The 27,854-nt window shown below is 40.7% G+C and overlaps 3 protein-coding genes across 4 annotated transcripts in view; 1 reads left to right on the top strand and 2 right to left on the bottom strand.

The window, feature by feature from the left end:
• efr3a (EFR3 homolog A (S. cerevisiae)) overlaps positions 1 to 5,189 on the top strand; it is an 88,360-nt gene extending 83,171 nt beyond the window's left edge. Inside the window, exons 19-23 of one of the 2 annotated variants that reach the window (XM_036216285.1) lie at positions 1,306 to 1,385; positions 1,464 to 1,515; positions 1,599 to 1,702; positions 1,783 to 1,832; positions 3,250 to 5,189. In XM_036216285.1, coding sequence (XP_036072178.1) covers positions 1,306 to 1,385; positions 1,464 to 1,515; positions 1,599 to 1,702; positions 1,783 to 1,832; positions 3,250 to 3,355 — 392 coding nt within the window. In that variant the 3' untranslated portion in view covers positions 3,356 to 5,189. Of the gene's footprint in view, positions 1 to 1,299; positions 1,386 to 1,463; positions 1,516 to 1,598; positions 1,703 to 1,782; positions 1,833 to 3,249 lie in introns of both variants that reach the window. The other variant, XM_024268689.2, reaches the window with a different exon arrangement.
• Positions 5,190 to 5,240: 51 nt separating this feature from the next.
• oc90 (otoconin 90) lies at positions 5,241 to 14,283 on the bottom strand. Its single transcript, XM_036216295.1, has 13 exons — positions 14,113 to 14,283; positions 13,919 to 13,969; positions 11,472 to 11,537; positions 11,225 to 11,326; positions 10,988 to 11,041; positions 10,730 to 10,819; positions 9,479 to 9,640; positions 8,965 to 9,126; positions 7,894 to 7,989; positions 7,651 to 7,822; positions 6,760 to 6,866; positions 6,437 to 6,677; positions 5,241 to 5,452 (listed from the first exon to the last, which is right to left on the bottom strand). Exons 1-13 carry the CDS (start codon positions 14,144 to 14,146, stop codon positions 5,263 to 5,265), a joined length of 1,527 nt encoding a protein of 508 aa, XP_036072188.1. The 5' UTR covers positions 14,147 to 14,283; the 3' UTR covers positions 5,241 to 5,262.
• Positions 14,284 to 22,722: 8,439 nt separating this feature from the next.
• Positions 22,723 to 27,854, bottom strand: part of LOC112144316 (HERV-H LTR-associating protein 1) — a 15,207-nt gene continuing 10,075 nt past the window's right edge. Inside the window, exons 12-14 of the mRNA XM_024268807.2 lie at positions 26,968 to 27,115; positions 26,173 to 26,255; positions 22,723 to 23,441 (exon numbers count right to left, since the gene is read on the bottom strand). Of these exons, the coding sequence (XP_024124575.1) occupies positions 23,398 to 23,441; positions 26,173 to 26,255; positions 26,968 to 27,115 (275 nt within the window). The 3' untranslated portion in view covers positions 22,723 to 23,397. The remainder of the gene's footprint in view (positions 23,442 to 26,172; positions 26,256 to 26,967; positions 27,116 to 27,854) is intronic.

Genomic DNA, 27,854 nt, shown 5'->3' with positions numbered 1-27,854 from the left:
ATTTCCACTGTTAGTCACTGATAGGTTGCTGGTTTGATGCTGGAGTTTTGACAGAAACATTTCCAAATGTGCTGCAGGACTGAATTGCTATACTTCTATCATCGTTCCCACTTCAAAGAGCTGTTGCTTCTTTCAGCGTGGATGTTCGGAGCTGTTTCTGCTGGTTTTTTCACGTGGTAACTGTCACAGATGTGCAGCAGCTGCGTCACCTACAGCGTGTCAGAAGTCGGAGTGCGGACAGATTGAGCAGAGATTTCTCTGCAGGTCGGCGATCTCCGAGGTTCGGATGAGCCTCCTCACTGCTGAGTCATGTTCCAGGCGCACAGCGAAGGTCACGGTGACTCATGCAGACGTTAATTAAAAAGTGCTGCCACTTGGCGTTCCTCTTCGTCGCCTTTTTTTTTTTTCTTCTTCACACTTCCTCTGATCTGTGGTGAAGCGTGGACACTCATCCTGCATCGCTGCAGGTTTCTCTCAATCCTTTGGAGATGAGCATAAAAGTTTCTTCTTCATCAGAATCAGAATGTGTTGTTTTGATGACAAAAATAAGTTCAGGAAAAAAGCTTTTTCGATTTCCTGATTCAGAGATGTGTGGGTTGGAGCATTTGGCGGGATGCTACCTGATTGATGGGCTTGTTTGGATCTAATAGAATAGAAAGTTCTGGCTTGGACTTATTTTAGGTGTTTGCTCATGTTTTTAATGGAAAGCAGAAGCTAACTGTCCAAATAGTTTTTGTTTAACCCTTTAAAACCTGAGGCGTCGCCAGTGACGCTTAAACACAATACTGTAATTTTTGAATTGATAACACGATCAATGTCATTCCAGTAGATTTTGAAGGAGAAAAGCGGCGTGAGCCGCTTTTCTCCTTCAAAATCTACTGGAAAGACGTTGATAGTGTATCCAAATTCAAAAAGATTACAGTAAATCAAATAACATAAACACTGGTGATTTGGTGTTAAAGGGTTAATCAAAGTATTTATTAAAACATATACATTTGCATGGCCTGAGCGCATGTCCCACTAACTCGGCTGCTAAGCAGAAATACAGCTGGTTTGTAGGATTTTATTAAGTGCATTTTCATATTACTAATCCTCATTTGCCCGGACGAGCCCCCGTTTTTCTACAGTTCAAAACCAACAGAAGTTACTTGGTGGAATCATAGCATGGAGTGAAAATGGTCAATATTGACGCATTATATAAAAGCTTAATGTGCTTAGTAAAGGAAAAAATAAACATAAACCTTAAGATTCTGCTGCTTCATGAAGCCCTCTGATTGATCCGTCTTTGTCGTCCTGCAGATGAAGACCGACTGACCAGGAGGAAGAGTTTTGTTGACACCATCTCCCTGCAGGTGGACATCATGTCCAACAGCCTCCCAGATAAGGTCGGTCAGACGGTTCTGCAGCAAAATCAAAGATGAGTTTGCGTGTGAAGGCAACACGGCTCCTGTTCTGTGTCTCAGCAGTCACAGCTGGCTGAAGAGATCACCTTTGCCACCCTGAAGAAGGCCATTGGTAAGCACTTTTCTGCTCTCTCGACCACAAAAACACTCTTTCCACCTTTGAGCCGCAATGAACCGATCCAAACATGCTGTCAGACACCACCGGTCTGGAGGAGCAGGAGAGGGAGAAGAGGCGTCAGGTGATGGAGAAGTTCCAGAAAGCTCCGTTTGAGGAGATTGCAGCTCACTGCGAGTCCAAGGTAAAATAAAGAAATGAAAAGCAGATTGACACCAGACGCAACCTGATAAATAACATTCCACCTTAAAATGTTTTCTTTAGGCAAACATGCTGCACAACCGTCTGGCTCAGATCTTTGAGCTCACCATCCGGTACGTTTATTGTTTTAACCTTCACATTAAAATGTTTGCATTCACATACTGCATCTGTTTAAGAGTTTACTTCCACTTAAAGCGAACAGCATCAAACCATCTACCGCAGCCTTTCCTTTGGGGTTGCTATGGCAACAACACAAACAGTTGATCCAAAATGTGGTATCACCTCATAAGGAAAAAGTACCTGTTCAGTCCAGAAAGATGTCCTGCAGCGTTGCATTGTCGCACTTCCCCGTAAGGTTCAGGGTGACCTCCCAAACTGCTAGCAACACTTATCATCTATGAACCGACTATTTTACTCTAAAAACTGAGCTCCATAGAAGTCTGACCTGAGCTTAACAGTTACACCGACAGCCTCTCCTCTCCAGATGAATGGTCATAAATAGGTTTTCTGCAGAAACGTCACAAATATTTCCATCAGTCCTACGACTGAAACTTCTTGTAAAGACTCATAAACTGAAAACAGCCATTTCTCTTGATTATTCTCCCTATTTTCTGCACCAAAAGGTGCACTGGATTATAAGTCGCACTAAGCGAGAAAAAAAAAGGAAAAAATAAGTCACTCGATCAGACTTTATGAACTGTGTTTGCAGTAACTCTTGAACTTGTTTGTAAATGCTACACGTTAGCCACGTTAGCTTATTTAAAATACTCGTAGCACCCAACCTTCTTTGCAACACATGAAAAAAAACCAAATACCATTAAAATAAATTTTACTGTAACTACTCTAACTCCCGACCTTGTTAGGATCCCAATAAAAAAATAAAACCCTCCGACACCGCTACATGTTAGCCTCGTTAGCTAATCCACAATAACACCCAACCTTGTTTGTAGCTCATACAAAAACTAACAAACGTTACTGTGACTACGCTAAGTCCCAATCTGGTTAGTAATACGTAAAAAAAAAAAATTTAAAAAAAGAGTCCGACACAGCTACACGCTACACGCTAGCATATTTACAATAACATGTAAATATCTTGTTTGCAAACAGTGTACCTCTAAAAATCTCTTCGACATCAGCTAGCACAATAAGAATTAATCCATTTCTAACGCGCTCCGTCTTATAACAGTGTTTTTTTATTAATTGAGGCTTTGAAGTGCATCTCTTATTGCGAAAAATGTGGTAAGTACTGTTGCTGTGGTTGTCAAGGAAACCGGAAAGTCTCAGTTCTGGGCAGAGATCTGAAATTTGCTGCATACAATCAGCAGCTCAAGACATTAAAAAAAGTGGTTGGTTGCTATGGACTCTGATCTATAGTAAAGCAGCTGTTTGGATCAAAGTGTACCAATGAACGGTAAAAACCTTCTATAAAGTTTTTTTTTTTTTTTTTTTATGTTCAGCTGCAGACTCTGCTGTCTTGCTTTTAAACGTCTTTCTTGATAAAAGCGTAACTCGTAGTTTCCCCCCCTGCAGGCCTCCCCCCAGCCCGTCCGGAGTGGTCTCCATCTCGGCGGGGCTCACTCAGCATCCGTCCGTCCCCGTCTATGAGATGAAGTTTCCAGACCTGTGCGTCTACTGAACGCAGCTCCCACGCCTGCGACTACAGTCTGCGCTCCAGAAAAAGAGGGAGGAAGTGATGCAGTCAGGGGGGAGAACCCGCAGGAAGTCTGTCCGTCCCTAAAACCTGTACAATCAACCTCTGCAAACCACTTCCTCATCTTTGAGTTCTTAGAGATGTTAAACATCTGTACTTGTCTCTGAGTCACGTCCATGAAGCAAAGTGAACTTTGTGTCACCGAGAACAAAAAAAAGTAGGAAAAGCCAAAAAATTGCTGTGTCATGGTTTTTCTGCAGATCTACACATCGTTTATCGGTAGAGCAGCTTGTACATAAACGCCACGCAAAGACGAGCGCTTAGAAATGAATCAAAGCAGCTTCTGCCTGACTCTGGCTGCTCAGCTCCTCTCCCTATAGTCCTGTCATGTATAGAACACATCAACACTAGACATGCACGATGACGGAGGGGAAGGGCTGTGAGATACTTTTCAGAATCGGATCCAGATCAGGATGAAGGTTTGTGATGGAAAAAGAAAGTCAGTGATGGAAACTAAATGTGATTTCAGATGTTTGGTAAATGAAGGCGAATTGCAGCACTAAACTGTGATTCTTTTAATTTACGGTTTGATCTCTAAGATGAATGGAAATGTGTTAAAGATGCTCTAAATCATACAAAATGTAGCTTAGAATCAGAAATGATCCAGATGACCGAATGTTTGATCAGCCTCTAAAGCACTTAAAGTCACAGAGATCCTGAGGTGGCTCCAAATGAAGCTTCTGGATTCTCCAACTTCAATCACGGCAGCAGAATGTTCACGTTAAGTTTGGTTCCAATGAAGGCGTTTGAAGTGTACTCTCAGCCTGCACAGCTTGACCTACATGTTCGGATAGAAAATACTCCAAGAACTCGATGGAGCATCGAAGACGACCTGACGTGAACGACCTCCACAAGCTAAAATCCTAAAAACACATTTCAAACATGTTAGCTCAGCTATTTAAGAGCAATAAAATCAGCACCTAAACTTCTGCACGAGCTCTCTGGAGTTCTGTAGGTCAAGCTGTGCTGAGTGAGACGCTTTCAGTGTCTCACTGAGATCGCTGCTCAAGCTAAAGCTAATCATGATCAGATGTGATCCAGTTAGAAACTGGAGAAGAATCCAGCGTTTAATTCCAGGAAACTCTTCCTGGTTTGGGTTCAGACTTGGCAACACGGATGCTGGAAAACCGACATTTTTGCTGAAAAACAGCCTGACGTCAGCCTCCATCAGCCTAAATCTTAGCTTCTCACTGAAACACGTAAAGGAGTTTAGAAAGTCGGTTCGTGCTGATGCGTCGTCGGCAGTAAATCTTTTGTTTTTTCTGCATCGTGAAAGCGTCGCCTGCTGGAGCAGAGATCAAAAGGCCTTTTGTTTTTTTAACTTGTAGAGCGTTCTATCATTCTGTGGATGAGATGGAAACAGTTTTAATGTATATCTGTAGTCAGAGTCTATTTTTGAAATCTGTGCAATGTGCTAATTTTAGCTCTAAGATTCACTGAAACACCATCTGCAAAAAACAACTATTTTTCATTGATTAGTCAGTAAATGGTGATCGATCACCTCATATCAAGTAAAATACATCAACACAGACCAGCCTGTTTAAAAAAAGTGTTTTTATTTTGAATGTCTAGGAGTAAATGAACAGAAACCAGCTTCTTCATGTTTGTCGTGACGTTTTTTGTCTAAGGCGGATGGCTGCTGTTCACGCTCTGCTCGCAAACAAGCCGCACTAAAGGGAAAATCATTCTGAGCCACATCAGAAGAAGCTTCCCGTCTTTACGTTCATGTTGGAGACATCAAATAAAATGTTTTTGTGGAGTTGGACCTTTGTCGTTCTTCTTTAACACCTGTGGTCACGTCAAATCTCACGGCTGCTGAAAGCCGGGAGACTCTAGTATTCTTCTTCCTCCTCTTCTTCTTCCTCCTCTTCCCCCTCCTCCTCTTCCTCCTCCTCTGCTGGTCTTTGGTTGTGGGTCTGAATCCCATCTGGACCCGGCAGTTCTCTGCTTTCCTTGCTGGAAAGAGGAGGAGTTTCCTCGTCCCACAATTCAACTTCTTCTGTTTGGTCCGAGCTCTCATCACTGCAGACAATGAGATTTATGTTTTTCATTTATTCAACAATTCATTCATATTCATTTAACTTGATAACATGTTTAACATGTTTAACAACCAATCTGAAATTGAAGCTCCTTAATGTCTAAACACACCTGATCCAGGTGATCAGCAGCACCCTGTTCTAAATGATAACCCACACCCCGTACACATCCCTGAACGTCATCATCCTCTGCAAGGTTAACAAACATGAAATATTCACTGAGACACCCAGCCAGACCTCAAAATACACATTAGTAACAGTTATTCAAGAAAAATATTGTTTTTAACATGTTCTTTTAGTCTTTTCCTGACTATTCAGAACATGTATGAAGAAAATGAAGCCTAAAATTATATTTCTGTATTTTTCTTTATTCAAATCGCTGTGAATCCGGAGCAGACATAAAAAAATGCAATTTGAGAAAGATCTTATTTTGACTTGGATTCAAAGCCGGTAAGGCCACAAGCTCCACAATATTTAAAAAAAAGAAGAATGTTGGACTACAATTTAAGCCAAAACAACATAGTCTTTATAAAAAAAACTGAAATTATATGTTTTTATATTTGAATAAAACGTTTTCTTTGGTATGTAGATGTCAAAGTTTTTATGCAAACATGAGGGGTCCCAACACAAAACTTTGTGGCAGCCCAGGGTAAAAATGTTTTTTAATTTTTTCCTAATACTTATAGAAAATTAAAATAAAAAAGCACATTCTACATTTTTCATAACTCAACCAGAACAACTTGTTTGTAGTAAATTGGATCACATAAATATCTGAAATGGAGAAAAAAGGTGTTTAAAATGTTCGATTGTGACTTGGTTCAAATTTAGAGCATAAGTTATAGTTTTCTGGAACTTAATTAAAAATGTATATATATTTTTTCCCATATAATAAATCTTCTATGTATCAAACAAAGCTGAGCTTTGTTGCCTCCTGCCCTGTTCTCTGTCATAAGGGGGCGTGTCCTCTCACCTGTGGGGCTGCACAGGTGGACTTGTGGGTTCATCCGGCTTGGTGCTCTGCTGCTGCTCCTCGCTGGACTCTGGGGGTTCCTGCACAGGTGTGGGGGGTCTGCTGGGCCGGCGGCAGGGGGGGCTGGGCCCCCGGCACCGCTGCGGGGTCGGCCTGTGGTGGAAGTGAGCCCCCGCCATGCACTCGGCCGTGGTTTTGTCACACACACACTGCAGCTTGTCGCACAGCGTGGCGCCCTGACCTGCAGGGGGCAGCAGAGTGTGATGCAGCAGCTTTGTGTTGTTGTTGTTGTTGTTGTTGCTGTTGTGTAGCTTCACACTCACAGCGGGGTTTGTGCTCCTCGCAGGACACGTGAGCGTTGAGGCTTCTCTCCGCTCTGCAGCCCATGGAGCTGATCTGCTTCAGGCAGCAGTGATGGAAGAAGCAGCACCTGCAGAGCAGCAGCACAGCGTTAGCCCCCCCTATGTGAGACCATGTGACCTAAACAAAAATGTTTGAGTTGTGTAAAAACCTGAAATAAACTTAGGAAAATCTCCATCTACACATTGTGTTGCCATGGTAACGGCCTAAATATGGTAGCACTAGCTGAGCATTTATTTACTTTCATGCACAAAACAAAATACTAAATTTGTAAAGAAATCTTTTGATGTTAAATTATTATTATTTATTTTATTTCGTGTTTTTTTGTCTTTTTAAAGAGCGCCACCTGGAGGATAGAATGCTGCTTTGCAAAAAATCCTCACAAGCACAAAGCAAAAACCGTCGTGTTTTTCTGAAACATGACACACTATTCAAAAAATGTCCAACAAAAGATGAACATAACACCAAGTGTTTTTTACTTTTTATTCTTTAGTTTTAGTTGCAAATAAAAAGTTACATTTTTAAGTTTCATGTTTAGGAAAAGGCAAACCTGCTCAAAGCCTGTACCAAAATAAAACAATCTATCCTAAAGAAATGCTTTAAAAGCTTCACTGCAGACGTTAGCTCTGGTTGCTAAGGAAAATGTTAAATTTTACTTTCTAGCATGATCACGGTATTTAATAAAAATGTTTATCAGCCCAAAAGGAGACAAAAAGTCAATGGTTGCTATGGAGATTTCATTGTTGTTAGGCCTCTACTTTCAATCTAACTTCAACATTAAAGTGAGTTTTGGGGATTTTGTGAAGAAAAAAGATTTTTTTGCTTTTTAGTCTCAGGTTCTGCAGGGGGCTGACCTGTCCAGGCGGTCCACAGGCTGCCCCGCCCCTTCCCGCCCGCAGTAGCAGCCGTACATCTCGTACTCCTGCGGACAGCGCCCCGTCAGGCAGTGCAGCATCTGCCCGAGCGCCGGCATCTCCCTCCTGCTCTGCCCATCGCCGCCCAACACGCCGAAGGAGAGGCTGCACTCTGAAACGAGGCTCCACGGTTCAGTCACGCTGACAGAAACCTTACCGCCGTCTCTGACCTTTGACCTTTACCTCCGACGTCCGGCTGCTGCACGTCCATTAGACCTGCGGAGTCCAGGAGGGTCCAGGCGAAGAATGGCACCGTCCTCTTCTGAGCCCCGCCCCCATCTGTCAAAGAGAAGCACAGGCTGAAGGAGTGTGGGAGCTGAAGCAGAAGGAAGGAAAAGATGAGAAGAACTAAGAATTTCTGTTTGCTGAGAGACTGCCCATCATTTATTCTCTAGATTTGATTTAAATACTAGATATAACTTTTGCATTTTTTTTTACTTGCACATTTACTGATTTAAAGTGAAACGAATCAGAAAATCAAGTTTTTTGCCAAAAAATTACAAGAAAAAACTTTGAAAAATGTAAAATATCCAGATTTTTTATTCCTAAACTCAGATGAGTTTCTGGCGGTCAAACACTACCATAGTGTCATGTTTCATCTTTAATCGTCTCTGAGGCAAAACTACAGAAGAGCTTCAAGAAATTCTGTCTTTTAACATCACCTATGAGCCTCTCTTTCCTTAAAATGGAGAGAAAATGGAAAACAAATAAAAAAGGCTCAAATTTATTTTAAACTTAGAGAATTCTTGAAGATTTTTCACAAACTTTCAGCTGCAAAGAACAAACTTTAAACTCTTTGATTTACTGTAACTTTTCAATTGTTAACAGGATCAAATCAGAATCTGCTGGAAATACATTGATCGTTATAACAATCGAAAAGTTACAGCATGTTACAGATTTTGTGTTTAAGAGTCACAGACGACGCATCAGGTGTTAAAGGGTTAAAAAAATTATTTTTTGCTCCTTTACACTTGTGTGAATACTTTAGACAAGTTTGCATTAATTTGTTTATTTTCCATGTAAACATTTTTGAGACATTTTCCAGTTGTAATCATTAATTTGGGACTTTTTGTGATTTTTGGATGTTTTCATTCAGATTTTTTCAGTCAGTTTTATCTATCAACTGAAGTTTTTTGTTTTCATATTACAACGCATTCTCAAATTTTGATGGAAAATTATAATAATTATTATTATTATTATTTTTGGATTGTTCTTCTGAATGTGTCATGTCAGACGCCTCCTCATATTTTGTACCTGCCGGTGCAGCCGTGGCGTTCTCCTGCAGCTCCTCAGACCCCGCCTCCGGCGCTGCGACCCCCGTGGTGATTCTGATGGGCGTGGCCTCAGACGTATGCTTGAAGGTTGGTTGTCTTTGTGTGGTTGGGTTGATGGTTGGAGATGAGGAGGCTGGAGAAACTGTGGAGGAACAGAGTTCAGCACCACAGCGAAGTACTTTGGGCTTCATGAAACATAAACATTTGTGTTTTAAAAACGATTTAGTCCAGATCTTCTTTTAACAAAGAAACACAGAAAAGGTTTGTGCTCGGATCTTAACCCAATACCAAAGATTTCCAGAAGATTTCCTGATTGTTCCTCAGTTTCAAATTTGGGCTAAAAAATTATAAAAAGTCTTTTTATCAACATCAAGATCTAACACACTGAACCGCGAAACTTTGAGGAAATCTCATGTTCATGTTTTTACATACTGGAAACCATCATTTTTAATGGTTTTCTGTGAGTGTAGGGTCACGGTGACCCATCAACCCACCACCTTCATCAGAAGTGTCCTGCTGATTCTTCACATCAGCAGCATCCTCTTCCTCCTCTTCTTCAGACGACTCTGGGTGGATCTTGCGAGCAGACGCTTTCATCTTGGGGCTGATCCGAGGTTCAGCCGGGGTCAGAGGTGACTCGATGGGAGCGGCGGGATCTGCAGGAAGTAGTTTGATGAATTAATGATTTAAATAAAGTTTTAGCTTAAGAATGTCACAGTTTTTGAACTTTTTGTTCTAAACCTTTGTGACTTCCTGCCAAGCCCTTCCCCAATTTTCTGAACTTTTAGCTTAAAGAAAAATTCAAATATTTTAAATTTCTTTCTACAATAAAAGGCCAGAAGAAAAATACAAATCAAACTTTGACAAATTTTGTCATTTTATCAGCAAAATTGACACATTCGAAAGTTAAACATGCAGAATTTGTCTGAGGAACGTGGACTTTTTTATCTTAAATTCTTTGGATGTATTTGAAAAGCTTTTAAACTGAAAAAAGTTTGGCGGTAAAACCTGGTTTAGCATTTTCATGCGTTTTAACTGTCTTCCTCTAAATGGCGCTCAATAGAAAGGTCAAAGGTCTTTTTTTCTTCTTCTTGTAGTTCTGCAAAAAACCACAAATGTGTTTCTTAATCCAACAATCTCATAATAATGTGGTTGCCATAGAGATATAAAGGGGGTGGAGTCATGACTGGAATCGTTTATCCCCTCCTTTCTCAGTTAAGATGGTGCTGAGCTGGAGGTCAAAGGTCATAACCCAAAAGGTCCACGTCATCTGAAAACTGCAGAGCTGGGAGTCCGAGTCTCCAAAGACCAAAGTGACACCAAAGACTGTCCTAAAGAGGATCTGAACAGAACCAGAGTCCAGCTGCGGCTAGAAAAGAGTTTGACCCACAGCTATGAACCGAACTAAACTGAACTGAGAAGGAAAGACTGAAGCTTTCTCACTGTCATGCACGGCAGAGGAGGGATGATGATATGGGCTTGACATGTTCCAAAGACCATAAACTGCAGAGCGGAGTCTTTTAGTGAGGAGTGAGCGCTAAGACTGTCATTAAAAGACAAGTGAGATCAGAAATTTGAAGGGACAGCTAGTTATTTTTTTGGTTAAATAAAAGAGCAACAGAAATCTATTCTATTGTACTTTTATGTTAAAGTATTACTCTCTAGTTTTACTCTTTTTTTTTATTGTTTTACCATGCATATCAAAAAGATCATCACTCCTGTTTGCTGAAGTATCTGAAGCTCACCAGAACCGACAGTAGAAGCACTCGGACCGATCCGCTCCTCCTCCAGCTCCTCCGGCTCCAGCGCCTCCTCCACACCCGTTTCATTCAGACCTGCCAAAGAGAGAACCGTCCCAGCCAAAGGAGCAGCAGGAGAGCAGCAGCAGGAGAGCAGCAGCAGGAGGCTCATTCCTCCTGCAGCCCAACATTTCTGAGCAGCTCCAAAGACCAGGAGTTCACTAGAAAAGAACAGCACCGGGGGAGTGGGGGGTGGACAGATACCTGTAGAGATGAGACTCAGGTGTGTCATGTCCTCCACCTCCTCATCGAGCTCCCCTGAGGACAGAAATGATCACAGCTCTCTGAAATCTGCATCTTTTTATCTGCAAAAAGCCTCAATCGGATGATAAAAGGATCAAATGTAGTCTCCGTCTGTTAATTTTGTTTGGGACTTTTTATTTTTATTTTAATTTAACAAAAAATACTTGATCCCCTTTAGTGCTCTAAAGTCAAACGTACCAGCATGTGGCGGCAGAAACGGCGCTCCTGGTGTTGGCGTGATGACATCACCCGCATCACTGCGGTTAGATGCTGTTGTGTTCATCAGGAAGTCATTCTCTCCTGCTTAGACACAAAATTCATTTAAGCTCAAAGCCAATAGACAAACATTTCTGTCTTTTATTACCATTTTCAGTCAGATTTCAGATCACAAGATCCAGATTCAGTCAAATTCTTCAGAGGCTCATTTTAAAACTCAAACCTTTACCTGCAGCCAGAAGTGAAGAATTGGAGAAGAAGTCTCCTGTGGAGTCATTTCCTGCAGGAAGAACATCTGAGAAGAACAAGAAGTTTCACATTAAAGACGTAAAACTCAACCAGAATATGATTTTAATAAAAACTCGTCTGTTTCAGAAGAGCAACAGATTCTGCCCACTTTGTTTTTTTTAAATACATTTCAGACTTTGACGTCAAACCATAGATTCTTAGAGGCAACCATCTTTCCTCTTCCAACGACTGAATGTTTAAGTTTAAATTTTCAACAAAAACGTCAATGAAAGAGATTTTAAAAACTCTGATTTCCACTCTGAAGAAGCAGGAGAATTGTACTCAAATAAAAACATAAAACTAGGTCACTGCCCTGAAATAAGGCTATAAAATGCAACAATTTTGCTCAAATGAAATCTAAAATGTGTTTCCAAGCTGTTCCTCTAGATGGCGCCCACTAAGAAGTTGGTTAAACACAAGTGATAACAGAAACACCCCAAATAGGGGAGCAAAGTGTTTCGGATAATCTGTGATCCGTACGGATCACTCGCTGCCTGTGCACACACCATTTAAATCAAATGTCTGTTCACACTGAATCCAAATGGTGTGAAATTCATGTACACCATTTTTGTTTTGTCGATGTGTGGTTATCCAAATGTGCGTGTGGGAGAAGCTTCCGCCAAAAACTTTTCCCGAGCTCGTCATGGAGGACATGGAGACCAAGTGGTCAGGTTTATTTATTTTGAAGAGCTGCATAAAGACATGGATAAATGTCTGGATTCAGATCTCCCAGGAGAAAGCTGCCGCTCTGGTACAGGGATCATGGAACGGAACTATGGCAAGCAAGAAGTGTCATAAATCGCCAGGCAAAGCAGGTGCAAAGCATGTGCAAAGCATGTGCAAAGCATGTGTCGCCAGGCAAAGCATGTGCAAAGCATGTGCAGGTGAGGCAGTGCCTCACCTGCACATGTTCTATGAATAATATTTAATATTTGAAATATTTAAATGTTCCTGCTGTGCATTTTAGTACAACAAATAATACAAAAAGTGTAATTTTAACAGTTTTATTCAAGATTTAATTTGGACATTAGAGGGGTGGTGGGACTGGGGAAAATTTTTCTTTTAGGGGTACTCCAGATAGATGTTTTTTTATAGATATAAATAGGCCTCGATGAGCAAATGTTGATGTGACATATGTGTGTGTATTTGTGTTTTAGAATACTTTTTACGTGTTCTATCAAATACGTGTTTTGAAGCTTTTCAAGAAATTATATTAGGCTTTTGTCTCGTTTTTTTTCCTGTTGTTCTTCTTTCATTTCAAACCGTGACTCTAAAACCGTGACACGATCTGAACCGTGACCCTAAAACCGTGACACTAAAACCATGACACGATCTGAACCGTGACCCTAAAACCGTGACACTAAAACCATGACACGATCTGAACCGTGACCCTAAAACCGTGACACGATCTGAACCGTGACCCTAAAACCGTGACTCTAAAACCGTGACACGATCCGAACCGTGACTCTAAAACCGTGACCCTAAAACCGTGACACGATCTGAACTGAGAGTTCTCTCATCCGTCACACTCGTACTGGAAGAGCGGGAGGGGCTTCTTCTTCTTCTCCTTTTCAACTCTTAACAAACCCATGTCCACCACCTACAGTTGGGAGAGGTTTGGAGTAAATCTCTTGAATCTTGCTCCAACGTCCTTCTTTCACAGCTCTATTCCAATATGTAAAAGATTCAGTGTCAGATAATTCTGCCCGGACACAAACCCTAATTATTCATTTCCTCTTCATGTTCAATTTTTAAATGGTTGGCGCTTCAATATTTTGAAAAGGACGTCATCCAAATATCTCTGATTGGTCAAAGTTTAACCAGGTTGTAGAAACTTGCATAGTGATGCATGAACGCAAGAGTTTTGAAAGCAGAAACTCAAAATATGCATTTAGACGTGTTTACATAAACTTTTCAGTGGAAGTGGCCGCGTGAACCCACGTTACCAAGGGCCGTGTGAACGTAGCTTTACAGCAGATGAAAGCATGTCTCTGGTGTTAAAGGGTTACGTGAACTTCCTCTGCTGATGTTTTCATTTGGACTTCACTGAGCTGTTTGAAGGTGGAACGGGGTCACGTGGACCCAAAAAGAAAAATTCTGGCCCAATGTGTCCAACAGGCCTTAGAGACACTCGACTTTAAGAAATCTCAGTCGCAGCTCGCTGTGAGGACACGTGGCGCTCTGAAGAACTCCACTTTTGCTTTCAGGTGGGCAGAGAAGATTAGACATCAAGAGTCTGTTTTAATTGGCTGAGGTGTGACTCAGCCGTTTCCTGTGATCCGGCTCGGCTGACCCGCTCGGAAAGTGACGCACCGCCTGCAGACGGCTGACGCAGACGCGGCTCCCACTCAGGTTCAGCTGAAGTGTGCGGGCGTCACTCAGACTCACCTGCTCCTGAGAGGAGCTCGCCAGTCTCTGTGGCGCCGCCGCCGAGCCAATCTGCAACAACAAACCAACCCAGAGAGAGTCACTTCCTGTGTTCTCCTCTTCTCTAACAAGCAGACGTCGTCATGCTTCTAAACAAACTTCATCAGCAGGTTTGAGGCAGAACTAGAACTATAAAACTGAGTGAATATTTTCACCTGAAGATGTTAAAAAAGAAGAAAAAAATCCCATTTTGATGTCAGGGTGTGAAGTTCTGTTTACTAAAAGCTTTTGCAGCTCAGCAGATATAAAAGTAACTTTTTTCAGTAGGAAATCTGCATTTTTACCATAACTTTACATTTTACTGAAAACAAGTTTAGCTACATCTCCGTCTCTAATTAAGAGACTAAATTTATTGTTTGTGTTTTCATTTGAGGAACTTTTTAAAAATTAAAATAAGCTTTGAATCCCCACTGCACAGTTGCCATAGTGACAGTTACTGGGTGGTGAAGCTCAATGATTTTTTTTTCCTTATCCAAATAAAAGCTCAACCCTTCAGTATTGCTGTAAAAATAATGTGTCAGGAAGTGGTAGAGTGGATGACGGAGACCTGAGTGATTTGCAGCAGAACATGCTGACTCAGCAAGGCCTCTCAGAGAGGCGTTGTAGTGGCTCAGAGTGAGACACGCGATGGCGGCCTGGTCACATTCACAGAACCTCTGCTGACACGCGTCACCAGCGTCTGCATAAAGACAGAGTTTGAACAAGCTTTTTAGAATGTTACCAAAGTAGTTGTTCTGCTAAATGTTCTCATACTTAATGTAAATAAAAGCTAAATGTTACATTCTACATCAGATTTGTCTGGAATGCGTTGACTTTTTTAGTCTTTCTGGCCTAAAGTTATCAAACTTAAAGTCTCACCGCAGCTGCTGTTGGCTGCAGAGCAGCTGAAGTTGTATGGTGGTGGAGGCAGCTCCAGCCTGCAGGGGGCAGCGTTCGCATAACACAGTCTGTGAGCTGCGCAGCATCTGCAGGCAAAGAAGAAACACTTTAACTGAAAAAATTGTATTTGCCAAATTTAGCTAGCACTAAAACATATTCAGCCTCGTTACTTTAATTTGAATGTGTTTCTTTTTTTAGTTCCCCCCTTTTAAAATTTTACAGCATTTTATGTTGTTTAGCTTTTTAAAGTGTCTGCTATGATTTAACAATAAATGTTCCTTTGTTTTTTGAGTTTTTCATTTAAGCCTCTGTTCAGCCTCTTCTACCATATTTATGTTTAGCATTCATTCCTTTAACTTCTCAGTTTTGTACCCACTCTAATAGGAATGTTTTTTTATTAATAGAGAACTAAGTAGTAGTGAAGTTATTTCGACAAAGCCACTATTTTTCCAAAACTCTCCATTTGGAGAGCTACATGTAGGGGTAGGGGAAGGATTTGGATTCGGCCTCAAGTCAAATCGTTGAAACTTTCATCCTAAAATAGCTTTTTTTTTTTTAGCATTTGCTTTAGCATGGTTAGCATTTTTAACCCCCTCCTTGGTGCTTCCATATTTTTAGGTTTACAATTCAGTAGCACATGTTTAACTTTTTTGTGGATTATTCTGTAACCTTTAAACTATTTTTTTCATTTGGTATTCTAAAAGTTTAGCATAATTTAACATCAAATTTAGCATTGGGCTAATTAGCATTCACTTTAGCAATAGTGCAGTCACTATTGGTCATGTGACTCATTTAGTTTAAAAAGATCATTTCCATTGCAGTTATGCAAAATATTCCAACAGGCCTCAAAAAACCACCTCCTACAACTTTTTTATTTTTTTTTTTAAATCAACATTTTTTTCAAAATTGATGTGTTTCCACTTGGTGATTATCACAAACTCAATTTGCGTAATTTTACAATCAATGGAAATGAAGCTATTGGGTTATTTTTTAGTCTCACAGCAGAGAAAGATGATGTTTTTAGCATTCAAAGTTGTGTTTTCTCCCATTACATGTCATGAATTAAACATGTGATGGGGTTGATCTTTCTCTTAGCAGTAAGAATATTTTTCACGCCTGCCTCCATCCTCACTTCAGCCATGCCACCATGCAGCATCTTAAATTCAGCAGCTGCTGCTGCTGCTGTGGCGGCGGCGTCCTGCTGTATCTGAGACTTGCTTACACGTCCAGAGGATCCACGGGGTTTCCACGTGCCGCATATCTGCAGGAGCAGCCGTAATCTTCCAGGTCACGTGGACAAATCCCCGAGGCACAGTGGAGCTTGGACGCAAAGTTCAGCAGCGAGGGGAAATTCTGGAAGACGGCGTGCAGCCAGGTGAAGCGCAGGCCCAGACAATCTGACAGGAGGGGAATAAAGCGACACACAGAGATGCACGAGAGCAAACCTAAACAGACGTTGTCATTCTGCAGGAGGAGAGCGGAGCGATTTAATCATAGATAATCCTGTTGGCAACTTCCAGTCGCACAAGTCCAGAGGAGCCTGCAGGGCAGAGCGTGGGGGCGCGCTGCTGATTAAACCTGTAGGTGTCCCAGAACATCAGAGAAGAATCAGTCAACCATCATGACAACAGCTGCAGTGCAGACTGCAGGGGTAGTGGGGGGGTTCAGTCAGCTTTTACCCTCCAGCCTGACTCTTCTCCATCCATTCATCTTCAGTATATGCTGTGAGAAAACCTTCCCTCCAAGTTCAGCCTCTGACATGACCAGGTCCATCCAAGGGACAAAGATGGGTTTAGGAGAACGGACTCTGAGAGGGCCAGACCTCAGTCAGTGGATGAAACCATGTTTCATTTTCAGATAAAGAGGTGCAGCAGATTATTGTGTGAAAGTGACGCTCCTGCAGGCTGTAATTCATCCTTTCAGCCCATTGAACCATCAGGTTTAATCTGTGATTAATGCTAATTAGTTCCTCATCTGATCTCTTCCACATGTGTCATGGGTCAGCAGCCGGTTATGCAACTCACCCGTCATGTGACCCGGGAGTCCACCGCTGCCCTCCGGCTCCGGACAGAAGACGGAGGACAGAGCTGGAGACGGATAAAGAGTTTGTGGAGGTCAGATAAGCCCGCATCGGTCAGCAGTGGCAGTAACGACTGTTTCAGGGCTTCCTTTCATGGTAATGTGAACTCACCGCTTGAAGCTGCTGATAAACTCAAAATCCACATCAGAATCATGATTTATGTCTGCAATCAGAAGAAAAACACCTTTCAGATCAGCACATTTAAACAGATTCAAACGTTCAACACTTTTGTATGCCGTCTGTTTATGTCTCCTCTGAAAATTATTATCCATATGCATCATTGGGATTAAAATGATCAAGTTAATTTTTTTTATTTGTCTAAAAAATAAAAGAGAAATTCTCAATATTTCAATATTTTGTCAATTAAATGTTGTAAAATAGTTTCTGTTAAATTTCTTTCAAAAAACCTAAGAAACCTTTGAGAAACTGTGACAAGCTTAAGACAGGTTGGAGAAAAAAAATCATACTATTTTAGAAAATTATATTAACATCTTTAAATGTTTTTGGTTGTTATAACACTGACGATATTGTGCATAATTTGCTTCTTTTTCCTGTTTTTTTCCATTTTTGTTTATATTATAAAGAGATTAAAACTGAATTTGTTGTTCATCACTGACATCTAAAATCAGCAGTTTCAGTTCAGTTACAAAAAGTCACTGGTGTCTCTGACTGTAAATAAGATATTCTTTAATCCAATACATTTGAATAAAATGTACATTTAGTGTTTTTGTTTACATGTTGTTATCAACAAATCATCAGGTCTTCTATCAAGTTGACTCAGTATCGACCGTCACAAGGAAGTCAGTGCGTCACAATCACAACATCAAGATAGATGGACTGGACTTGGGACATGGCTTCCCTACCCAGAATGCATAGAGGACCCGGGAGACTGAATATCAAGGTCAAAAGGGTCAAAGGGAAGTTCAGTATATTTCCTAACGAGCTGTAAGTTTTGTTTATTTATTGGTATTTATGTGAATTTCAAAAAGTGAGCATTCATAAGACAGAGGAGCACGACATAACCTGTTCAAATGACAGCTTTTGGAAACAAAATTGTAGAAAATTTTCGGCCAAGCTCCAGCAAAGTTGCAGCAAGTAGTTTAACACATGGAACAAAGTTTTAGCAAAGCTGCAGCAATGTTGCAGTAAAATTTTAGTAGAGATGCAGCAATGTTGTAGCACAGTTGTAGCATAGTTTAAGCAAAGGTTGTAGCAAAGTTGTAGCAAAGTTGTAGCACAGTTATGGGAAAGCTTTAGCAACATTGCTGTAAAATTCCTGCAATTTTGCAGCAAAGTTTTGGCAAAAGGTGTGGCAAAGTTGCAGCACAGTAAAAGCAAAGTTTCGGCAAAGTGGCAGAAAAGTTGTTGCATAGTTGCAGAAATGTTGCAGCAAAGTTTTAATATAGTTGCAGCAATATAGCAAAATTGTAGCATAGTTTAAGCCAAGGTTGCAGCAAAGATCCAGCAAAGGTGCAGCAAAGTTATTGCATAGTTGAAGTAAAGCTACAGCAGGTGCAGCAAGGCTTCAGCAAAGTTTTGGCAAAAATTGTGGCAGTGTTGCAGCACAGTTATAGCAAAGTTTCAGCAAAGTTGCAGCAAAGCAACAGCACAGTTTTAGCAAAGCTGAAGCAATGTTGTAGCAAAGCTGCGGTAAAATTTTTGCAAAGGTGCAGCAATGTTTCTGCAGTTGATTTTATGAAGTTGCTGGGAAGAGAAAAAAGTGTAGAAATTGGTTGAATTTGCAGGAATTGGGGTGAGTGCAACATCACAAAATCCTGGAATTCATTTCATTGTGTTTGCAGCCGCTACTCAGTAGAGGGCAGCACTGAGTAACTTTATCTTAAACATGTTAGCGGTTCTTAAATGTAGCCTACATTTACAGTTGTACATTGACAGGTTGATTTAGCAGAGCTTCACTTTATGAAGAAGAACGTTGAGATTTTGTGTCATGAGGTTTACTCCCTCCAAAACCGCACAGCATGCTGGGATACTAAAGAGAGGAGCAAACAGGAAACATCAGGCGTTTTGGGGGCTTTAAAAGAGACCTGGATGAGTCAGAAATGTGAGCTCCAGCACAAACGCTGCTGCTCAGACTAAACTCTCAGTCTCCTCCGGCGCAGAGGCCTCACTATTCACATCACATCTTCACTCTTTAATGACGGAGCAGAAATGTCACCGCCGGCCGTAATGGAGACTCTGACATCTCATATCCAAGCTCCATAAATTGCCCCATCATTACAGTGATTACAAAGCGGGCCTTCTGCGCCTGATGGCCTCAAACAGCTCGGCCCACCTGCGGTTCAGCGGCGCGAGGTCAACAAGTTAATGTGGCTCCAGCCTGAGAGCAGGCCAGACCTCAGAGAAAGGGGCGGAGCTTTTATGATGCTGTTATTTCATCTTTAATGTCAGCCTCAGAGCCGAGCAGCTCGACATTTATGGATACAGGAGACCACAGAGAGGCTGTGTGTGATCTGCAGACAGGAAATGCTCTGAAGCTGACAGGAAACAGCAGAAAAAACTCCAGGAATGTGAAACACGGAGCCAAAGTGGAGTCAGAACAACAGATTTTTTTTAATCCAATACATAGATCATAAGATTTTATACTAAACTGAAAATTTCAACATTTTAAAAAACAACTAATGTTTGGTAAAAGAAAAGTTAGATTCAAAACAAGTCTGCCTGTTTTTCAAATTAAAAGTTGAAGTAAAACTTTCTTTAAAAAAAACTACTGGATTTTAATGAAAGACTGAAGAAGTGAAGTGTTTACAAAACTAGTGAATCTATCAGACACTTGCTTAAAAAAAGGGAATCATAGAAATATATTTTTTCCAATTTTTTTGGTAATTATGATTTAATGTTTGTAAAAAAATGAATTAGTTTTCTGGATGTTAATCAGCCTTTTCAATAAAACATGAGCTGATTTACCACTGAATAGAAACAGATCAAAGATCAAACCTTTTACTTCATGAGCTAAAAATAATAAATAATAATTATAATAATTATTATTTTAATTATTTTATAATAAATAATAAACATTTTAACAGTTTAAATCAAAACTTTCACTTTTGTCTTTTTGACTTTAATTAAAATGTTTTTCAATGGAATCAAAATGTTCACTGGTCAGTCATATTGCTAAATGATAAAGAATATTAAATAATAAAATTGAATTAACCTATAATTAAAATCAAAACAATTATAACCATTGATCAAATCCATCCATCCATCCATCTTCCTGACCGCTTTGTCCCTTTCGGGGTCGCCGGGGTGCCAGAGCCTATCCCGGCTACTGAAGGGCGAAGGCGGGGTTCACCCTGGACAGGTCGCCAGTCTGTCTCAGGGCCTCAATCACACACACATTCACTCTCACATTCACACCTAGGGGCAATTTAGAGTCACCAATTAACCTATGAAGCATGTTTTTGGACGGTGGGAGGAAGCCGGAGTCCCCGGTGAAAACCCACGCATGCACGGGGAGAACATGCAAACTCCTTGATCAAATCCATGTATCCATTTTTTTTAAAAAACTAGTTTCAGGCAGAGTTGGTTTTTCATTCATTCATCATTTTATGAGTGTATGCTTGACTTTTGTTTAGCTTGAAGTCAAAAAGCATTTTTTCTGCAACTAAATGCAACTGGTTTATTTCTATTACTTTTATCTCCTATTTTTAAATCATATTTTCTTATTTATTTACCTTTTTGTGCTGAACTCAAACTTTAAAAATCCATTAAACCTTGAATTGAATTAATAAAAATCAATTTTTCAGCAATCCTTCAGCTTGTTGGTCACTGTTAGTCACTTTGAGTCTAAAATATAACCTTTATGACACGCTTTATTCAGTAAAAATATTATTAAATAGAAAATATTTGTCTGTTTTTATATTGCAGCTAAAAAATATGCTTGCATGCTTTTATTTTTGTAATAAATGTTAAAAGATGAGGAACATTGGAATGCAATTCAAAAATGCATAAACTGCAAAGAGTTCCTAAAAACAAAGCAGAGGTCACTTCAATTTGAGCATATATATATATATATATATATATATATATATATATAAAATAGCATCTGAATCAGTGCTTGTGGTAGAATGAAACATGTCAGAATGAACGATAAAACCAGATTGTTAAAAAGGATTGTGGGAAATAGAAATTGCTTTGGTTGATTATTTTATGATTAATATTGAATACATTTTGTGTAAAGTCCTAAAACTGAACCCAGAAACAATCACAGATGAAACACTGAAGCAGAAACAGCAGAGAGGTTTAATGATACACAGGATCAGGATCAAGATCAGCAGATCCGGATTCTCGCCTCCTCTGGACGTTTTCTGCATCGTATCAACTCATCAAAGATGCTAACCAGCTAACAGCAGAGATCTCACCTGGTTTGTGGGCGCAGGTCACACAGGTTTGGTTTGCTCCGCCGTCTTATCACCTCAAAGTGAGGCCTCAGCCCTGAAATGTGACTTTATTAGGCTTACCTGAGTTGGGGGGGCAGAGACACGCCCCCTGAAGATCCCCTCTAATTAGCTATTGTGTGACACCTGAGCAGCAGCTTACGCCGGTTTGATACCTGTTCAGGTATTTGAGGCTTTTAACACACACTGGTTCCTACACTGGGGTGTGTGTGTGGGGAGGGGTTCTGGGCGGGGGTGTCCCCCACAGAGTGGTCTTTGTCCTGCAGGTCCGGTTCTGTAACCTGTGGTCAAGCAGCTCTCACCTGATCCGTGCGGAGGTTCAGATCAGTGATGCAGACGAGCTGCTGGTTTAATAACAGCAGGGCTGATAGTGGGGCATTGTGTCAGACAGGTGCAGCTGTGAGGGAGGGGGGCAGATGCTGCACAGATGCACACAGACAGAAAGCTTTTGAAGCTTCTGGTTGGTGCAGAGCTGCTGATCCTGCTGCGGCTTCACCTCCATTCATCTCTGAGTCCCTCAAACCTTGAAGCTGCATTTTATAAGCTTGAATTGCAGCAAGTTTGGCCTCATGGTTTAATGCTCATCAGAATAATACCAAATAAAACCTCAAACATTCATTTTTTTAACATGTTGCTTCAGATTGTAATTATGTTTCTTCACTTCCTTCATCCACTGTTAATGGCTTGGATTGAAATCAGTTACTTTCTTTACTCGTCTGTCTATTAGGCAGTAAAATACTTTTTATTTATATTTTTGTATCCTTAAGTCATTCATCTATCAAATCTAAATCAACTTTTACTTTTGACAGCAGCACGTACAAGTTACTTTCAAAATAAAATACACCCTGTGTTAAATGAGATCTCCTGAACTAAACATCCATTGTCACTTTGGTGGGTCTTCATCCTCTTTTTTTTGTTACTATCAAATATTAACATGACAGCATTCAATTATTCAATTCAATAATAACGGTGACCCACCACATAGTTATTTTATGCAATCATAACGAAACTTTTTCCACGCCTGTGTTTACCACTATAATGTGGTGCTTTGAACGGGCTACAACAGAGTTTTGGAAACGCGGTTTGGACTCAATAAAATTCTGCTTTTTGCCCCCGTCTTGGGACAGCTTCAGACTATGATAGTAGACAAAACATTCATTTTCTGACCTTGATTATCACAGTTCTCAGAGTCAGTGAATGCAGCGAGGCTGAAGTTAAAATCCTCATCGATTTTGATTGGTCTTCGTGTTAGCCCCGCCCCAACGCCCCACAACTGGGCCAAAAATTTTGAAACTGAAATATTCCAATTTATAAACAAAAAAAAAAGAGTTGATAGTGAAAAAAAGATTTTAAACTGAAGAAAAGCTTTTAAATTGAAATTTTGAGTTTTGAAACCTGAAAAACAAACCAATATTTTTTTCAAAATGTTTTATTTGAGTTTCAAATATTTATCGTCCCAAAAAAACTCCATGGATTTTTTCCTAACAATTTGTCTCTACTAGTAAAGCTGTAGTTTTACTTTGAAAATCCACCGCTCAGTCTCTTCCTGCAGCTCTGATGATGCTGTGGGTCACCTGTGAGTGTGACCTCACAGGGAAATGCAGCTAAAAGAGAAATGTGTAAAAATGCACATCGACTTTGTTTCTATGTTTCAAACCAAAATATGTTTCTAAGTTTTATATTTTTGGCCATTTTTAATGCTTTACCAAAAACCCTCAAAACTGATCTGAAGACATGAAATAACAGAAAAACCCACAGAATAGAATCTGTGGATGTGTTTACTGTTCTTAAGAATGTACAGGAGAAGCACCAACAACAAATAAAACTCTTTTATAATCAGCTCTAAGGGGTTAAAGGTCACTTTTACAGCACAACTTTTAATTTGAAAAACTAAATCCACATTTGTTTTTGGATTATTGAATAAAAACTGAAATCTGGCAGAGATTTAGAACGAGTCTTTTTATGTTTGGGAGCTGTCACCACCGTGTCCACAAGTTGCTCCAGAGGTCCGTCTTGGCGGCTTCGCTCACTTCCTGCGGCGATGAACAGCTCCTTGTTCCCGTGCGTCACAGTTTGCTGCACATCTTGGTCAGGCATCTCTGCTTCAGATCTGTCAGGGGCACAAACGCGAGCTCAGGTATGTGACTGCAGCTCCGCCTGACGGGGCGACAAGTCATCCAAACATGATCATCCAGAAGAAAGGCGCTCCTTCAAAAGAAGCAGATTGCAAATTCTCTTTTTACTTACAGTTGAAGCAAAACGATAAACAAAAACTCTGTTTTGCTGCTAAACATTATCACTTTGTTTAGTTTGGGCCAAACATTTTCACATTTAACCCTTTAACACAGAGTTACCAGTTCCAGTTTTTTGCATTCTGCCATCCACAGAAACTCTTAAACCGTTAACACAATTAAAGTTAAACACAGAGAAAAGCGCACTTTTCTCTGCTGAATCATCTTGATCGCGTGAACGATCAAAGAATTACAGTATGTCAAATAGTGTTAGTTATTTAGGTCTGTTAAATTCAAACAACCTGAAACATTTTTCTGTGAGGATGAAAAAAAAGGGCAAATCTGTACAGAGCAAACCTGTGGTAATGTCAAAGTGGTAAACCACGAGTGAAAATGTTCATGCAATAGTTTTTTCTATGTGCATTTTCAGGTCGAAGTGAACACTTAACCCTGCACTTTCATCATGAAAAATTATACTATCACTTTTGCTGGATTATTTTTACCCAATATAATATAACCAATAAAAAGTATTTATCATAAAAAATAGATCAAAATATAACACATAATAAATTAGAGTTGTTTTATTTTATTTTCAACAGTGGTTTATGTAACAAAATGGAAATAAAAACATAGGAAGATCCTAATTAAAACATGGTTGAAAATCTCAAAAAAATTAGGAATTTGAGAACTAAACATTCCTAAAAAAATAATAGTAATTATACTGGAGATTTGCCCTTTGCTCCACCCATTCCTGGGACATGTGCGACTTTACCCAGAGACCCATGACACTCAGAAAAATGCAACAATAATTATAATCACGTAATTATATTGCCTCAGGTGAAAGCGATAGTGGTCTAGATTTAAACAAGGGTTACCTAGGGTAAAATAACATGGAAGGGGAAGTAAGGGGGAAGTAGGTGAGGTAGGTGTCCTTGGACTCGGACATCCAAAAATCTCCAGCACCTGAACTCAACCCCCGCATGACTCAGGCTTAAACATCTGAAAGGTTTGGTTTCAGGAGATTCAGAATCTCACGTCTGCAGTTTGCAGATGATGTGACACTTTTTTCATCCAGCTGGAGGTGACTCATCAGCATCTCTGATTTCAGACAGAAATGATGGAGAACCCCCTCAGGACTGAGTGGGTTTGAGTCTGAGACAACGGCTGGATCTCTGGATAATTGAAATTCATCTAACCAGATCAACAGAATCTGTACCCTGAAGTCCAGTTTTTCTCAAATTTAGTCTGACTTTCATCCAGGAAACAAGCTCCTGCTCTGTTTCAGTTGTGATTTCTCAAGTGTTTTTCAACTTTCTTTGTACAAAAAGTTCTTCTTAGAAAGTTAAACCTGTTTTCTTTTTTTTCTCTCCAGTTTTTAAGTCTTCACCGGCTCAGCCTGAACAGCTCAGACTTTCTGACATTTGCAGTTTGGATTCGAGTCGGTGATCTCTGTTTCTAACTAGCCCACCTGGGGGGCTAAAAATACACGCTGAGGTCTCATTAGAGGCGGAGCGGGAGTGATGTGGCAGAGTTTGTGGGTCTTTTCCCAGCATGTCAGACCAGGCGGAGCACCCCGGGACCCGGAGCCCGTTATTCCCACAGAGCTGCAGCTCTAATGAGCCCGACTCCCAGCAGCACGGCCGACGCGTCCCACTCAGGCCAGGTGGAGGACAGAACACAATTATGTCTGAGTCCAGCCCCCTGTCTGCAGTCTGAATGAACCAGCAACCCTTTATCCCCAAAGTCCAACTTCTTACTGCTGAATAAAATCATTACTATAAACTATTCTGATATTTCTTACAATCTCCAACTTTAACCACAAGTGAGAATGTCTTTGTTTTAAATATAATGTTTTCTTATATAGTCACCAAAAAAAAAAAAAAAAACATTTCCATAAAAAGGTAGTTGATGTGTTTCAAAGAAAACTGCTTTGTGTCCTTTACTAGAACGTGTTTTATTTTGAAGGCACATGCCCTTCTTCCTGTCACCTGTCTGCTCGTTCTCTCCACCCCCTTACTGCTGATTGGCTGGATCAGGTTGAACACACCTGATGCAAGTGCAAAGACCATGGATGTCCAGTAAGTGAAGCCAGGAAAACGCTCAGTGTCCTTAAACGACCGCAGGCAGTCTGTGGCGGCATGAAGGCGTGGCTTAGGGTCATTCTCGCCATCCAGGACTAAGAGCTTTATCAATGATCTATCAAATGCCCTTAAAGGCAGAAAGATAAGACTTTGTGTGTAATTTGAAATGGACTAAGGACCAGTTGAAGTTCGGTTTTTGTTTTAGAGTTCCTGTTGTAGCTTTTCAAAATAAAAGATTTTGAGGTAATACATTTTCCTCCTTTTTCTACCAATGCTATGTGCTTATCTGTAAATATGATCATGGTTTTTTACTCTTTTATAGCTGAAATTTAGTGAATTAAAATTTCTCTAAATTTGTAACAAAACTATGTTATGGGAAATGTTCTTCACGCTCGCTGGAGAAGTTGAAAAAGGAGCTCAGGCCTCCTCTAAAATGAGCTCTGTTAGCAGAACTGTGGGGGTCCAGCCTCTCAGATGAGGAGGATCAGCTCTGACAGCTTTGGATCAGCCTCCTGTACCGTTCACTTACTTCTGGAGAAGGAGATTCTCCGAACGCGACGACAAACCTCGGCTGTGTGCTCCTCGTACCAGAGATGGCTGTCAGAACAGAACCTGGAAAACAGACACGATTGTGGATGCTCAGATCACCACAACAACTGCTGCACTTTGAAATAAACTATCTGATTTTACGTTTTTTGTAGACTGGATTTTACCCTCTATATGGTAATCCGGAGCTGCTTAAATATGGGTTCATTCTGCTTGTGAAGGAACACACTGCGCCCTTTGCACGGCTGGATTTATATGACACTAAGTCTTTCATATAAAGGTACAGAAATGTGAAAACAAAAAGTCTGGAGCAAGATTTGTGGGATTTGCACTTCTCTGAGTTTGTGCATCAAGCCTGCACTGATTGGAGGTGACGGACGAGCGCCAGTATGTTAGTAAACAGTAAAAAACTAAAGAAGAAGAATCCCTGAGTGTGTGTGGTGTGATCACCACCGGGTCGATGATCATGTGACACGTTCTAGAGCGGGTTTTAGGGCGGTGTGAACACAGTAAAAATCTTGTGCAGTGACACATGAACGGAAAAGTTTTGAACGTGCAGTTAGGCATGCTTACAAAGACTTTTTCATTGGAAATGGTCCTGTAAATGGGAGTTTCAAAGATGGGTGTGAATGTAGTACGACACTAAAATAAAGAAGTTAAATTGTCCTCTCTGTTAAAAGTAAAAGAACCGCCTGAGAAGAAGTCTGAGCACCTTAGAGGTTCTAAATGAAGTCTGCAGGTGTAGCTGCTGGGAGGTGTGACATGCAGGAGTGGAAACCTTTTCGTGTGCGTTCTCTGGCTGCACAGACACTGAGAGAAGAACTTGCAGAGCTCAAAGATGCAGGGCTGCAGCTTGTGGACGCCGACCGCCGTGGTGCTGCTGGGGTGGGACTCGCTGTTTGGCGCTGGCCTTCTCCAGGGACAACCTCCAAAACAGACAGGTGGAGACGCCATGTCAGCCACTGAAGTTCAACATTTTTCTGTCAGTTTCTATGAAAGTTTTGGATTGTAATAACTATCCTGATTGTGTCCATCTTCTAATGAACCTCAGAGAGATTCTTCAAAGGGATTACATAAATGGTGGATAACGGTGCAGGAAGAATCTAACGGGAGGCGTGGGAACTTCATCCCAGAATAAAAAGACAGATCTGAATTTAGATTTGGCCCTGGAAGAATTCCTGGGAAAATGAGGAGCCAACTGAAGCTGTGACCTTTGAACTCTCAGGTCTTTGAGGTCATTTCAAAGACAAAGCGTGTCCTCGAATTACCTCCAACACGTCTGAAGTGCTGAAGGAGCCGCAGAGGTTGTGGCTTCATGAGCTGCAGCTGAACGCTAAAGACAATTTAAACAGGATGCTGGATTGTTGCTATGCAGAAATCGTTGGGAGAGGCAGAGTTCTTTCTAAATTTGAGTTCTTACTGCCATGTAGTGGTCAGACTGCAAAACCTCAGATTTTCGTTTTTAGAAAAATGTCTGAACATATACACCTCAATCTACTTTCTACAGTTTCTACACAAAGACCAGGCCTTCAAGGCAGTAATCAAGCATGGTGATGTAAGAATCATGGTGTGGTGCTAACCCGATTCAACCTCAAATTTTGTATTCTGATATATATATATATTAGGGTGGCCCAAAAAACATTTTTCCTTTTTTCACCTAATTTG

Source organism: Oryzias melastigma, linkage group LG17, assembly GCF_002922805.2.
Source record: "Oryzias melastigma strain HK-1 linkage group LG17, ASM292280v2, whole genome shotgun sequence".
Classification (NCBI taxonomy): Eukaryota; Metazoa; Chordata; class Actinopteri; order Beloniformes; family Adrianichthyidae; genus Oryzias; species Oryzias melastigma.
Note: the sequence above shows the minus strand (reverse complement) of the source record. Positions and strands in the feature narration are given on the sequence as shown.